The sequence below is a fragment of the Epinephelus moara genome, chromosome 6 (genome assembly GCF_006386435.1).
Source record: "Epinephelus moara isolate mb chromosome 6, YSFRI_EMoa_1.0, whole genome shotgun sequence".
In the NCBI taxonomy this organism is placed as follows: Eukaryota; Metazoa; Chordata; class Actinopteri; order Perciformes; family Serranidae; genus Epinephelus; species Epinephelus moara.
Genome location: NC_065511.1, coordinates 40392628 through 40407575, shown reverse-complemented (window position 1 = coordinate 40407575; position 14948 = coordinate 40392628). Strand labels below are relative to the sequence as shown.

Below are 14948 nucleotides of genomic sequence, written 5' to 3'. Positions count from 1 at the left end.
TCCACCAGGTGACGTTCACCAAGAGGAAGTTTGGTCTGATGAAGAAGGCCTATGAGCTGAGTGTCCTGTGTGACTGCGAGATCGCCCTCATCATCTTCAACCACTCCAACAAGCTGTTCCAGTATGCCAGCACCGACATGGACAAGGTCCTGCTCAAGTACACCGAGTACAACGAGCCGCACGAGAGCCGGACCAACGCCGACATCATCGAGGTAAAGCGTGGGAGGAGGGGGTATGGGGAAACAATTGCCGCAATATAGCATAGTGACACTGATTCAACCATGATGAAGTCGCCTTCTCTGACTCCCTGTTAATGATGGAAGCAATACTTTATGAACATTGTTATTCAAGTTGGAAAATGACTTTGCTGTTTTCTTGTTTCATGTTCTCTTGGTCTTTGTTGGTGCACCCCACCACGACTCGGTACTAAAACTAGAGTTTATTGTCCCCAGTGGGATCATTAAGCTCTAACCTAAACTAATCTAACCTCGTCCTCTCCAGACTCATTCAGACTTAATTAAGTCTAGTCCAGTCTGTCAAGGCCAGTCCAGTTCATTGCTGTCCAGTCTGTTTAACTGAGTAAAAGCTGCTTCTCCATGTCTGAGGACGAGGATGATGTGAAGGCTAACTTTAAATCCAGCCTGGTCCTGTATAGCTCGCTCACTTTTTTCTTTCTCTTGTTTTTTTGACTGAATTTTACCAAAAATCATCTGTTGAAACTGATTTTCACCTGGATTCTATGTCCCCTGCTGGAAAAAGGCACCACAGTTACCATATTTCATGAGTGAGGTCACCTTAAAGCAAAACTCATACACCACAAAGGGCTGCTTAATCATCCACTAGCAGTTGTGATTGTGGCGTAAAAGTTAGTGTGTCGCCAATAGGGAAAGTAAGTAAAATGAAAACAAGTTTAGCTAACAAACGGTGACGTACTGTGATCACATAGACCACTGCGAGCTGTCTTTGTCTCTGGGGGCTTTCAGCAGCTTCTGTCTGCACACAGGGCTGTTAGCAGAACTCGTCCAACGCCAATATTAGCTTTTCAAATTGCCTGACTGGAGAATTGGCACCAGCTGATGCTTATCTTGACGAACCAACTCCCAATATTTGTAAGAGTAGTGGACGAAAAAACACGTAATTTCACATTTTCTTTGGCCTATTTTCTGAAAATTTGGTTAAAATTTGTGCTACGTTTGGATGGAAAGCCGACTGTCACTCTCAAGTCTGTCTCTTTAAATTTGAAGCTAGAGGCAGGTCTTGATTAGCCTAGCTTAGCATAAATATGGAAACAGCTAGCCAAAGGGAAAAAAAATCCACCTACCAGCACCTCTTAATCTCATGTAAGTGGGTGGTGTTAAAGGGCTTTGGATCAAGCCAGGCTAACAGTTTCCCCTGTTTCCAGTCTTTATGCTAAGCTAACCATCTCCTGGCTGTAGCTTCATATCAAACTGACAGATACAAGAGTGGTATCTATCTTCTCATTAGCCCATTTTCCAAAATGTTGGAACTATTCCTTTAAGAGGAAAACAAGGAGACAATTGTGAATGTAGACGAGTCCAGTCCAGTCTGGTTTTGTCCAGTCCAGTGTGGTCCAGTTCGGAGTGGTTGAGTCCAGCCTGTCCCAGTGTTGTTTATGGCTGTACTCTGGCTCTGTCCCAGCGAGCTCGCAGGGAGGGCAGAGGTAGGGACAGCTGGGCCTCACCCCTCCTCCCCCCCTTACCCCTTTGGCATCGTCCCCGTTGTTACCCAGAGACCTCTCCAACAACAAAAACAACAACAACAGCAACAAGCCAAAGGAGGATGCCTGGAACCAATTGGAAACCACCTTGGCACAAAATGGCCACCAGATAGAAGAAGAGCCTGTCGAGCTGCTGAAAAATGTTTGCTCATTTGCATATTGAGTAGCGTAGAGGTCAGTGATGAGGTTAGGAGAGAAGGTGTGAGGGCAATCGCTTAGTTCCGTTTTTATGTTTTTGTAATAGGAGCACATTTATTTCTAACATCTTTCTTCCCTGTGGGAAAAAGCTTCGCTGGAGCTCGTCAGGCGAACACGCAGCACGTTCTCATGCCTTGCTGACCCTTTTATACATAATGGCCCTCTCATGAATTGAACACGAGGTGGTTCGGTATGATTCAGCGAGCCGTGTACACTGCAGTACAGCACTTAGGCTTCATATGGAGGGTTGACTTAAAGCCGGATCTCACTTGGCTTTGAATATTTTTTCTCACTTGTTTTTACACGGATTGCTGCAGCAGTTCATGATCGGTCAACCGCCATCAACACCAAGTCCCCAACACTGATTTATTATCATGTGGAAAGCTCAGGTTAAAGTCATAGTCCAACAAACACAGCCGCAGCAAAGCAGGAAAAGTTTCCAAAATGATCTTGTGAATAGATTTTGGACGATAAAAGAGTGAATGACCAAATCCAGACACGAGAATGATGTGTTTTTGTGAGTTAGGAGGGAATTTCAGATTGGGGAATTGTATTAAATTGGCCACATTATTTTGGAATAAAACCATTATGTCCACATGTGTAGCCAGGGTCGAAAGGAATATTGTAATAATCTAAAATAAAAACAGGATAAGTAATGATTATAGTTGGAGTGAATCCCCAGGAGCTGCTCCTAAACTCCTTCCTGATATCTGCACTAAACAAGTGAGAATATTAGACAGAAATAAATGTCAAATTCAAACATTTGTTCTCTGACAGATTTCGAGTTACAGCGTTCTACCTGTGTCCCAGGAGTGTTGCACTCTGACACTAAATGCTGATGAGTCTTATGTCTCCGTTTTCAGGCTGTAAATATGTTATTCTAAGAAGCCCAGAGGCGTCATAGAGTGTTTGATTCATCCCATGAACACTGAGAGGCTCCGCTGACCTCTGACTGCTGCCTCTGTTTCACAAACATCTAAATCAATCACAAGCGAGTGCACTCGAGGTGTTTGAGATGCAGCTAATAGCCCAGGAACCTTTTTAGTAAGTGAGAAACCTAATTGGTTTGTTTGTTTGTTTGGAAGTTTCTGGAAGTTTCACTTTGGCTCTGCTTACAGTTCAGCCTGAGAAATTAAGAATTAAATTTAGTTCCCAAAAAGTACCTGTTCTGGGGTGGTAACTTTTCATTGACCCAGGAGGTATCACGGCTGAGTTTTGTTTACATGCACACAAATATGCTGCTGTCATTGTGAATATGATAATATCTTGAATTCATGTAAAGAGCATATTCCGTTCGGATATTCTGAAGTAGTCCTTTTTCTGAATGTGGCATTTTCTGATCGAGACACGTGGAATGCACTGGAATTATTTAGCAGCATTCTTTAGACAAGTATACAGTGCATATAGAATATATATCTCAGGGTTGTTACCTGGCACGCATGGCCTCTTGCCTCTTTATGGCTTTGTGTGTTGTCATGGATACGTTGTACACAAACTAACTGGCCAGCAGTTTGAAGGCTGGTGCAGAGATGCATGCTCAAAGGAAACCCCACGTTTCTGTCCAGAAGAAGAAACATGATAAAAGACTGGCATATCATCAGATTTTTGCAGATGTGGAAATATCCAAACACCGACCTTTATGAGAAGATGGTTGAAGGAATGAAGAGAGGCTGTGTTCATGTGTGTATTTATTGACATGATAAACGACATGTTAGGGCACGTTAATCAGACTATGCAGGAATATTAGTGGAATATTCATTTTGTTTTGTTTGAGCAGTCTGTTAAGTTTTTAACATTATACAAAAAAGAACATAGATCGTTCCCAACTGGTCCAGATTTCTCCTTAGTGATTAACTCAAGGTCCACACAATTTGGCCACGTCATCGAGCCAGTTTAGCGTGTCTGTCCAGGAGCTGTCCGTTAGTCACTCAGTCTACCGCAGAAAAGGGCATTTCAAAATAAAAGCTCTGTGCCGAAAATTCACTTTACTTGAAAATAAAGTGTGCTTTTCACAAACCTGACACTTGCCGTCCATTCAGAATGGACCCATGACCCACTTTTGGACTGCGACCCATGAGCTGGGAACCACTGCTTTGAAATATATACATACATGGTGACAAGCTGTGTTAGAACTATTGAAAAATTATAGCGCACACACTCACATACATGTATACAAAAATAAAATATACAGGAACACAAGCAGCAACAATAAATAAGTAGAAAAAATGAAATGGAAAAAGACAAAAAGAAAGATATATGTTTATTGATTTACATTGGGGCTGCTGTACGACAGACACCATTACAAGTCCTTCATTGCATACTGTATGTTACATTTACTTTATATACATCAAGTTTAAATGAGTTTTAGTGCAGAGGTTGTAATTATGTGTCCCCAGTTACATCCAACATACAAGATAAGTCCTTGCCCCCAAGATATCTTATAGAGAGGCCCCAGATACATTGAAACCATTTATCTTTGATTGTGTATGTATTTTTTTTTTTTTAAAGGAAAACACATCGAAATTTGCTTAAGCCAACGCCCAGTGCTTGGTCTGTGGTTGCCTTTCCATGTTTATATTAATTTACCATGGAAACAGCTTAGTAGGAATATCGCCATTTTGAAAAATATGTTGGCTTTGTATCTTTCTGCAGTACGCAGAAGCGTTTCATTTGCATGTTATTACGTAGTGGATAAATAGAAACTTTACTTTTAAACAGCGCTGTGGTTTCGTGTGGTTAGGTTTAGGCACAAAAACCTGTTGGTTGTGGTTAGGAAAAGTTCATGTTTTGGCTAAAATACCCAGTTTTCTTGGCACTATCTCATTAAAACAACGACAGGTCTGTAAAAACAACCCTCAAATTTGGTGGCTAGAAAGCTGCAGGAACACAGCAAACTAAAAAGTCTCATTAAAAAACAACCGGTTTTGTTGTTTGTCAGTCTTGAACAGTGGTTTGCAGCTTGGCGGGCGTCTCACCTAGAAGTCACGTCATCCACCATCCCCTCCACCTCCTGATGACAAAGTCAACTCGTAGACTACGTCACTTTAGAAACGTTGATTTGATACATACGTCGAAATGTAACGTAAACTTATTGTAACTCGCTGGTTTCAGTCCCTTATTGGACTAATGGGCCTGATGGACTTTTGGTTCCTAGTTTAGTTCCTGCGACTATCTGGTCGAAAAGGCGTTTGTGGTTTATCATGGATGAAATCCAATAAGGGCTGAAATCTCAGTGAAAGTGTTGGTGAAGCAGATTTGGATTTGTGTGGGCAGAAGGTAAGACTGAGGAAGCAGAGTTGGGTGCTACATTTTCCCCTCCGCTGTGACTTCCTCTCTTCCTTTTCCTCTTCTTCGTCTCTTTCCTGCCTCCTAATCTCCTGATTCACTCGGTCACGTCCGTTTCTCCTTCTTTTCTTGTCCCTCTCTTTCTGTCTGTCTCAGAGTGTCAGCAGTAAAGCCTTTCTGTAGGCTGTATCTCCAGCTGCAGATGGCTCTTAAGTGTATGCACGAGTGTGTGTGTGTGTGTGTGTGTGTGTGTGTGTGTGTGTGTGTGCGGGCCATGGCAGGGCGTTGGGCTGCTCCGGGCCACATCAGCTCAAGCTCCACTGGCCCTGTTTGTGTGCGTACATGTGTTTGTGTTTTCAAGTGTGTCACTCTGTCTCTTTCTCTCTCTTTATGTGTGTGTGTGTGTGTGTGTGTGTGTGTGTGCATAAGTCCACCTCCCTCTCTCTGTTTGCACGCTCTGCAGCAGCCCATGAGAACGCCTCATACAATATTCAGTCCCGGTTAGCCTCTCGGTTGTGTGTCGCTTCTGTGAGAGTGTGTGTGTGTGTGTGTGTGTGTGTGTGTCCTACATGGGAGCTTCCCTCCTATACCGGCCTGTATACTGCACTTCTGTACACCTCCCGCCCCCACCCGTCCCCTCTGTAGGCCAGGAGGCATTTAACAACTTTCTCCAGCGTCTGTCCTCAGCTGTCCCCTTCGCCAGATGTGCTGCAGCACACGACTCGTTGTTAAGCGGGTGTTAGTGTTGTCTGCGCCAACCATTTTCCATTAATCCCTCGTATTTTGCATTTGCGATGGCATTTTGAATCCTCAGGACTGGAAAAATTCCTCAAAACCTACATCTGAGAAAAACATAGCTGTAATTTGCTGTCAGATATCTGACAAAACAATGTTTAAAACTGCAGCAGGAACAAAATACAATAGAAATATCAAAATATTACATGTCCATGACCATCTATTTAAAACATTCACTTCACCTAGCCGACTTTTACTGTGAAACATTGGCAGGAAGTGTTGATATTCAGAGCTGTTTGCTTTACATTGATCAAAAAGTTGCAAAGCAAAAAATGGATCTGAATTAATTAGTTGTTTTCTCCTCAACAGTTCTGTTTGGACAGACGAGCAGTTATCTGAGACCAAGTCAATGTTTGATTGTTGGCCTTTACTTGATTGGTCACGTAACACAGTATTAAAGAAACCCTTCACCACCTAAATGACCATTTGTGTATCAGTTAGTCACCACAATTGAATGTTGAATTTGTGAAAAAAGCTTTGGGTTTCCTGCATGCGGCCGCGGTGAATGAAGAATCCAAAAATGGAGAAAATTCTTAATAAATTGAAGTCATAGGGGTCCACGTTTAACAACAGCAAACCTACGTCAAAACATATGTTCACAAACTGTCATACAACTCGTGCCGTATAATCCAAGTGTCGTTTATCCAGTCCTTTCTGACAGGGAACTGAACTAGGAGTTAAATTAAACTCACCTGTCCTCTCTTCCAGCCAGACTCCATTGACAAAAACAGTGATTTTTCCTCGCTGAACACTGGAGCTGCTAGTCCACTGCCGCCTCCATCAGTTAGTTTGTTTGTGTTACTGTGTGACTTAAGTGCTTTAAAGGGTTAGTTCAGATTCACCAAAGTCACACAGTAACACAAACAAACTAACTGATAGAGGCAGCAGTGGACCAGCAGCTCCAGTGTTCAGTGAGGTGAAATTACTGTTTCTGTCAGTGGAGTCTGGCTTTGAAGAAGATTTATTGTCAGATCAGTTTACCATCAGAAAGGGCTCTGTGTTTGTGAAGTACTGAACATGACTGGATCAATGAGACTTGGATTATACTGCATGTGAACAGATGTTTTTGCCCCCTTTAATTTAAGTCCATCAAGAATATTTCCATTTTTGGATTCTTCATTCACAGTGGAGGCATGTGAGTTTTATTCATGAACTCAGTCTAACACGAGGTGAGTAATTGGTATTCACATGGTCATTTGGGGGTGAAGAATTCCTTTATTAATCCTTAAATTTGTTTCTAGCGCTGTGTTTTAATCTAGCAGGAGTTTTACTCTCCACAAAGTTTCTCTGGCAGCCTCTCCTTGTGTGTTTGGGTCACATGGAAGCATGTCGTACATTCAAAGACCATGACTGGTCACATGTAACAGAGACTCTTTACATCGGGACTTTCAGGGGGAATTCAGAGTAGAACAGCCGATGTGACGGTATGGATGAATTATGTGATAATTAATAGTCACAAGATTATCTGCAGTGGCACAGGGTGTAACGTCGCTGGTCGAGGACGGAGCTGAGACCCACCGAGTGACACGGAGCGAGAGGGAGAGACGTAATTGGATAGTCACAAAATGTGCCCATTTGCTGCTCTGCCTCCGTGAGTCTCTCCAAGCAAGAACTTTTCAGTATAAATTATGAAGTGTGGATATAGTCACGCAGGCACAAACACGCACACATGCGCACACACTCTCATACATGCACGCACATACACACTCATGAGTTGTGGTTTGTGTATGTCACCCTGCATGTACTGTACATGCACACAGTAAAGTCCCTGTCTGCTTAGAAGCACTTAAGTTGTATCAAGGTGTTTGTGTGTGTGTGTGTGTGTGTGTGTGTGTGTGTGTGTGTGTGTGTGTGTGTGTGTGTGCATGGACTTTGTCACATGGTTAGACATTCCTTCACTCCAGTGCAAGGCTGAGAGGCAATACATATGCACACACAGCCTCTCTCTGAGATGCACGTGCTGCTTGAAAGAGTGTGTGTGTGTGTGTGTGTGTGTGTGTGTGTGTGTGTGTGGGCAGCCTGCCTTTCCTGCCAGAATGTGTTAATCCGCTTGACTGCAGATCCCAATCAGGGCAAGGAAAGGAAGAGAGCGAGGGACAGAGGGAACACGAGCGAGCGAAATGCTAAAAGAGCGGCGGCAGCGGTGAATAAGGCGAGGAGAGAAAGCAAGATGGGCGGAGAAGGGGGATGCCCTTTTTTCTTTTAAGCAGCTCAATGACGACAGATCTCTCCAGCGAGCCTCGCCGCAGGCGCTGAAGCGTTTTGGGCACTGCCCCGGTCCTCCTGGGTCGCGGCCAGGGGAGCCTCGCGTATCTCAGAACACCACTTGACAGGATTCGCCCCTTAAAGGAAATGATTCTGTTGGCCGCCTTGGTCGCCTCAAAACTTCCAACAAAATTATATGACCCCAAAACAAACTCACTTCCAACCTCTTTCAGACCTATTCCCCCCATATCACTGCACACTCAACGTGATGCTTCTGTTTACCTGGGGACGCTGCTTCTCAGATAATCCTGCTTCGCTGTCCAAACTCTGAGGACCTCCTAACACCTGTCATATCCTGACGTCCTAATCTGGACTAGATGAGGTCACCGCATGACCTGCCCCTGTACATACATGATTGGTCAGGCTAGGTCAGCTGATTATTCTCACTGGAACTTGTTTAAATGGAGTAAGATTTATTTAAACAGCCCTTTATCACAGGAAGACGAACCTGACAAGCTCTAACCAATAAACATGTCTTCCTGAGGACAGCAGTGACATTATGTGAAGGTAAATGTGGTGTGTTATATGACATCATAAGGAGTTTACACACATTTTTTAACGTTTTGACTTTTTATAGAAAGAAAAAAGGAAATTAATTACTATTAAAGGGTTTTATAATTCTCAATACCTGGTCATGTAGAGAAACAACATGAAGACCACAAGGTAGTGAGATATGATTTAATAATATAATTGAAAATGTTACTAATTAAGAAAATTAAAATATGGAATTTTGTGATTTACAGAGATTTTTTTGGTGGCCGGTTAAATCATCAAATACATCAGTTTTTCAGAAAATAAAAGACAAGACAGATGACAAACAGGACCAAAATATATAAGTTAATAATTACATTAATATCGTAAACATGTGGACGACTAGTCGACTAATAGCCCCAAATGACGACTATTGGTCGACTAGGAAAATCCTTAGTCGGGGGCAGCCCTACTGATCTCAACATCAATCAAAATAATCGGGATTATTATTTTGGCCACAATCATGCAGTGTGTACATAACAGACCCTGATAACCTACTTGAATCAACCCAAAACCACCAACCTCTGAGCTCAAAGAAAAGAAAAACACATGACGAAAAAACTTATTAGGGATGGCACATTATCAGTTCTACACACATTATCACATGATTATCGCAGCCAAAAGAGTTCACGATATCTATAGAAAATTTAAAATAAATAAGTGTAGGGAGTTGGAGAGAGCATCTGTAACCATAACTGTACAAAAATGTACAAAAAAAAGAGAAACTGTACTTGGTTTATAGTGAAAAAGGCAACCGGATGGTATTGGGGGAGGGAGACAAAGCGAGAACATAAAGAAACAGAATGATGTGTTTTGTTAATATGACATCAATATTTCATTTTAAGTGTCATGGTTATTGTTAATACTACTATATCACAACACCCCTATAACTGTTCAGAGATGACACATACAGCGATGAAGTACTTTAAAATTATTCCATCAATATTTTAGGAAACAAACTCGTAAAAAACCTTCAAGTCTCGCTATATATTTTTTTAAAACGTCTTTTTATTTGTGCTCTGAGCTTCATTAACAGTTTGATTCTGAGGCAAGGTACAAAGTTGAGTCATCATTTGTCACTGCCTGGTGTGAGTGAGATGGAGGGTTAATTGGAAGTGATTTCTCATTATTGCAACAGCATTTCTGCAGCATTTCAAGGTCAAGGACTTCACAAAGATGTCTGCCATGGTGACGTCACTGTGCCACACACTCTGAATGCTCCGAAGTCTTGACCCTTCTTTTAAAGTGATTAATAGCTCTACGATGAAAAGGGGCCAAGACTCCATTAAAAAGATATTAAGTACTGAAAGTCCGTGATTGACAAATTAGTGACTCATTTCCAGACTTACTCATAATGTGGAGATAGTGAATAATGAACAGCACCTCAAAAAACCCAACAAAAACAGATAAATAGCCTTTCTGAAAGAGAAGTCTTTATTAATGGACCGTCGCGCTCTTTGTTCAGCCAGTCAGGACTTAGATGACATTATCAGTTTTGGCTGACTGGCCGTCTGCAGCTGATGAGGGACGTCCTCTGTAATCAAGCAAGTCATCCTGAGGCCTCTAAGAGCCGATGGGAGCAGAGGTCCATTAACCTCATGGATAAAAAATTCCAGTCAGAGCTGGAGGGGTAACGTGATGGGTTACCAAACAGAAACTCACAATTTTAAAAAAGATAGCTGCGAGTACACAAAATAGAACTCATCACGAATCAATAAGAGACAAAAGAAGACTTGATAAAATGAGATATTTATGTCTCCACGCTGATGATAGCCACAGCCGCAGCATTATGTTTTCAGGTTGACATCCCATTCTTGTAAACGAGATGATTAAAAATGCCTTGAGGAAATTTCTCTTAATTTGGCACAAACGTTCCCTTGGGCTCAACGACAAAGTTATAAAAATTTGGTGGTCATAGATCAAAGGTCAGGATCAGTGTGACCTGGCATCTGTCTTGTTCTTGTGAATGTCATATCTCACAAACACTTTAAAGGAATTTCTTCAAATATGACACAAACGTCCACTTGGCTGAAGAATGACCTGATTGTTGGTCAAAGGTCAAGGTCACTGTGACCTCACAAAACTTTTTTTTTTTTTTAGCAATAATTCAAGAATTATTACACTAATTAAAACAAAACTCCACACAAATGTCTAAACAGGATAAAATAATGAAGTGATGACATCATCATGTTCTGCAAAAACACTTTTCTGGCTTAATGGTACTCAGCGTCATATCTCAGGAACAGAAGGGGAGACATTTGGTCAGATACTGAGTTGGTGACTAACCTTGAAACTGTGCTGACTGTGTGAATGTGTGTATGTGTGTGATTTACTTCTGCAGTCTACGCCACAGTGGCACGTAACATTACATTGTGCCTTGTGCCGGGCAGCAGAGACTCAATATAAAGTACACAGTCATTATCCAGAAAAACACATAAACAACACATACATGCACAAACACACAAAGATGCATATGTAGGAAACAATGGGGAGTATCTTCACGCTTAACAATTAAAACTCCCAAAACTTTATTGGAATGAAAAAAGGCAACGTTTCGAGCCAACTGGGTCTTATCAGGCAAATGGCCAACATGACAACCTGAGTTTCTGCACAGATACCAAAACAATACTTTTCAACACCTTACTTTGAGAAATATAAATGTGTTTTTCTACAGAACCTTTTTTTTTTGTTTGTTTTGTTTTCAAGAGAAGCCAAATTTCTCAAGCTGCCATACAAGATTTTTATTTTATTCTTTGCCGATATAAAATAGAGAAATTGGCAAAAATTTTGATTTAAATCAGGAACATTATTATGAAAGATGAAAAAACACAGCATTAGGAATGTGAGTGGACAGTCATGCCAACTTTTAGTCAGTCAGTTTTATTTATCCGGCCCAAAGTCACAAATCAGCCTCAGAGGGTTTCACAGTCTTAATATTTTAGGACCCCTTCTTTCCTTAGACCCTCAATTTAGATACCTAATTACTTTCTGGGAACCTTAAAAGAAAGGGAGAAGAAACCTTAGGGGGAGCACAGCTGAAATACATGGGGCACGGACTCAGTGCGACAAATCTGCAACAGTAGACCACTTCCATTCTAATCATCTGAAGCGGCCACACTGACCACAGAAGCTGCGCAGGCATCACGCTGATCTTCTCTAGTTTCATGCAGCTGTTCTGTTTTTATACCTCTGCTGCAGCGATAACCGGGGCTGGAGGCATTATGTTTTGGGGGTATCCGTCCCTTTCTAGTGCATGTGATATCTCATGAATGCCTTGAGGGATTTTTTTTTTTTAAATTTGGCACAAACGTCCACCTGGACTCAGTAATGAAGTGAATGCATTTTGGTGGTCATAGATCCAGGTCATTGTGGCCTTAGCTGCCTCGTTTTTGTGAACGCCTTATTTCAAGAAGGCCTAGAGAGAATTTCCTCAGATTTGGCACAAACGTCCACCTGGACTCAGTGATGAAGTGAATGCATTTTGGTGGTCATAGGTCAAGGTCATTGTGGCCTTATCTGCCTCATTATTGTGAACGCCTTATTTCAAGAAGGCCTAGAGAGAATTTCCTCAAATTTGGCACAAACGTCCACTTGCACTCAATAATAAAACTTATTCAAATTTGGTGATTAAAGGTCAAGGTCACCGTGACTTCACAAGACATGTTGGCCAAAACCCAAGAATTCTGTTTTTATTACAAATTTTCCCAGAAATGTCTAACAGGATAAAATGATGAAGTGATGACTTTAAATATCCAAAAGGTCTAAGGTCAGCTTCACTGTGACATCATAATGTCCTGCAAAACACTTTTCTGGCCATTATTTAGCATCATATCTCAGGAACAAAAGGGGAGACTTTTGGTCAGATGCTGAACTGGTGACTCTAATCTTGAAACTGTGCTGATTGTATCGATCTTCTGTGTGTGAAGCATCTATGTTTTCACAGACATGGATGTAAACTGTCAGAGAAACTTGACTGGTGCGTGGAGGCGTACAACCACAAGCCAGTAATTCTACTTTTTTCTTTTCAAGGCCCTCCGACAGGTAAAAACTCCATTTTAAAAATGATTCCAGTAAATTCCTGGTTGTATCAGAGTGTGGATGTTTTTACTTTTCACATTAAAATAAATCAATTAACTCAATTCATCCTGTTGTTTAAACGATCCAGTTAATTAATTCGGCACCAGTTAATGTAGCCTGTGCCTTCAAACCCTGCATAACCAGCTGCATTATAACTTGGCAAAAACTCAGTACACACACATTAAAGCTGGCACCGGCCACACGCTGTAAAGACAGAGTCTGTGTAGCAGGTAAAAAACCCTGCTTCACCCCAGCTATGTGACGCAGTGCATCTGTGCCCCATGTACTTCAGCCATAACAGAGAAGAGATCCCTGTTCCAGGATGGACAGACATGCGATAGTCGTGAGCAGAGTAGAAAGAAAACACATCTATTTGAACATGAAGAAACAGGATGACATTAGGTGCATAAGGTGCGATGATGAAGCACAAAACATCCTCTGTGCCACCGAGCTCTGCAGAGACGACAGAAGTTTCCATGACTTGAAATGTTTTGATTTTCAGTGTGACAGACGCTTTTTAGTGGATATTAAAGAGTATTGAGGTTTGATAACCAGAGCAGAGGAGAGAGAAAATAGAAAATACGGCGGGGAAGCTCTGGGAACGGGTCAACAGAGAGAGGAGGGCAAAAGAGGACAGAGACAGAGAGAGTGGTGGGAAAAAGACGAGAGGGAGAGGGAGGATGACAGGAAATGGGCGACCAGGGAAACTCACATATGGAGACATTACAGAAAGAGGGAGAGATGTTAAGGGCGAAAAACACAGAAGGACGAGTGTGAGACTTTGCACTTTTATTTGAGACAGAGAGAGAGCTGCGTTAGAGGTGGTGGGCTGAGAGATGAGAGGAGAGAGCATCAGCAGCAGCAGCATTTCATGGAGAGCTGGAAACAGAGGTCGGGCGGACAGGCGGGTGGGCGAGCATGCGAGCCAGAGGGGAAGGATGGGAGGGAGGCAGGGGGGCGGGGCTTGTCAGCAGCCCCAGCCAGTCAGAGGCCGGCGCGGTGCTCTGCAGGGTATTCTTACCCTGGCAACACAATAGAGTGAGACAGAGAGGGAGAGAGGCAGCGGACAGGTGAACAGATGGCTGACTGACTGAGAGACAAGCTGATCAGTGGACTACAGTGTGTGTGTGTGTGTGTGCGCGCATGTGTGAACGTACTGTAATTTAACACAAAATGTTGGAGCCGTGAAACAAAGAGAAACTGAGACAGAGAAAAGGGAGAGATACCCATGTTTGCAGTGTAATGTTCACAAAATATCAGTTGTGTTTACATGACAGAGAGCGAGAGGAAGGCTTGTGATGTCAAAATACATCAAGTGTGTGTGTGTGTGTGTGTGTGAGTGCACGAACATGGAGACTGTGTAACAAGGATAGGTCGTGTGTGATCACTTTCTGTTTTAGACCTCTAGAGTGAGGACATTGTCGTAAAGTGAGGACAGTGCTGGAATGTGAGGACATTCAATCTGATCCTCGATTCCCTGAAAGGATCTTTTTTATCCTTCGGGATTTAGTCCGTATTGGATGATTCTGTACTTCATGATTTACGTCGAGTACAAGCGTTTAGTGTCAGTGCAGGACGTGGGTGGGATGTCAGAGTGAGGAGGTCAGGGTGGCAGATGGATCGAGTCTGACTTTTCATGTGGAGTTCACGTCCTGTCAGAGTTAATGTTTGCCTTTCTCTGAACCATGACAACGATCTTTTCCTAATCTTTTCCAAGTGTTTTAGTTGCCTAATCCTAACCTTAAACTAAATATAACCTTTCTGCACCCTGAAGAAGACCTTAGGGCATCGCTCGACAGTGCGAGCATTTCACACGCATTTGCGACTAAAAATAGGTGTGTGCGAACTGTGAAAAATATTTAGGGGCACATGTACGCATAAAAAAATCAGCCGAAGCAGCCTATATTTTTGTCAATAAAAAAATATGATAATCTAACTGCAAATGTTGGAGGAACTCCAGCCGCCTTCCCTCTTCCCCGTGTGACGCAGTTATGGGCGGTTTTCCAAGCCACTGTCAGCACAACGAATATAAGTCCCACTGTCGGCAGCGTGGAAATAA

The 14948-nt window shown here is 42.4% G+C and overlaps 1 protein-coding gene across 5 annotated transcripts in view; it reads left to right on the top strand.

Annotated features, from left to right (window-relative positions):
* The window catches only part of mef2d (myocyte enhancer factor 2d), a 218889-nt gene that overhangs the window by 29019 nt on the left and 174922 nt on the right, over window positions 1-14948 (top strand). For all 5 annotated transcript variants that reach the window (XM_050046168.1, XM_050046169.1, XM_050046167.1 and 2 more), the window contains exon 3: window positions 9-212. In XM_050046168.1, coding sequence (XP_049902125.1) covers window positions 9-212 — 204 coding nt within the window. The remainder of the gene's footprint in view (window positions 1-8; window positions 213-14948) is intronic.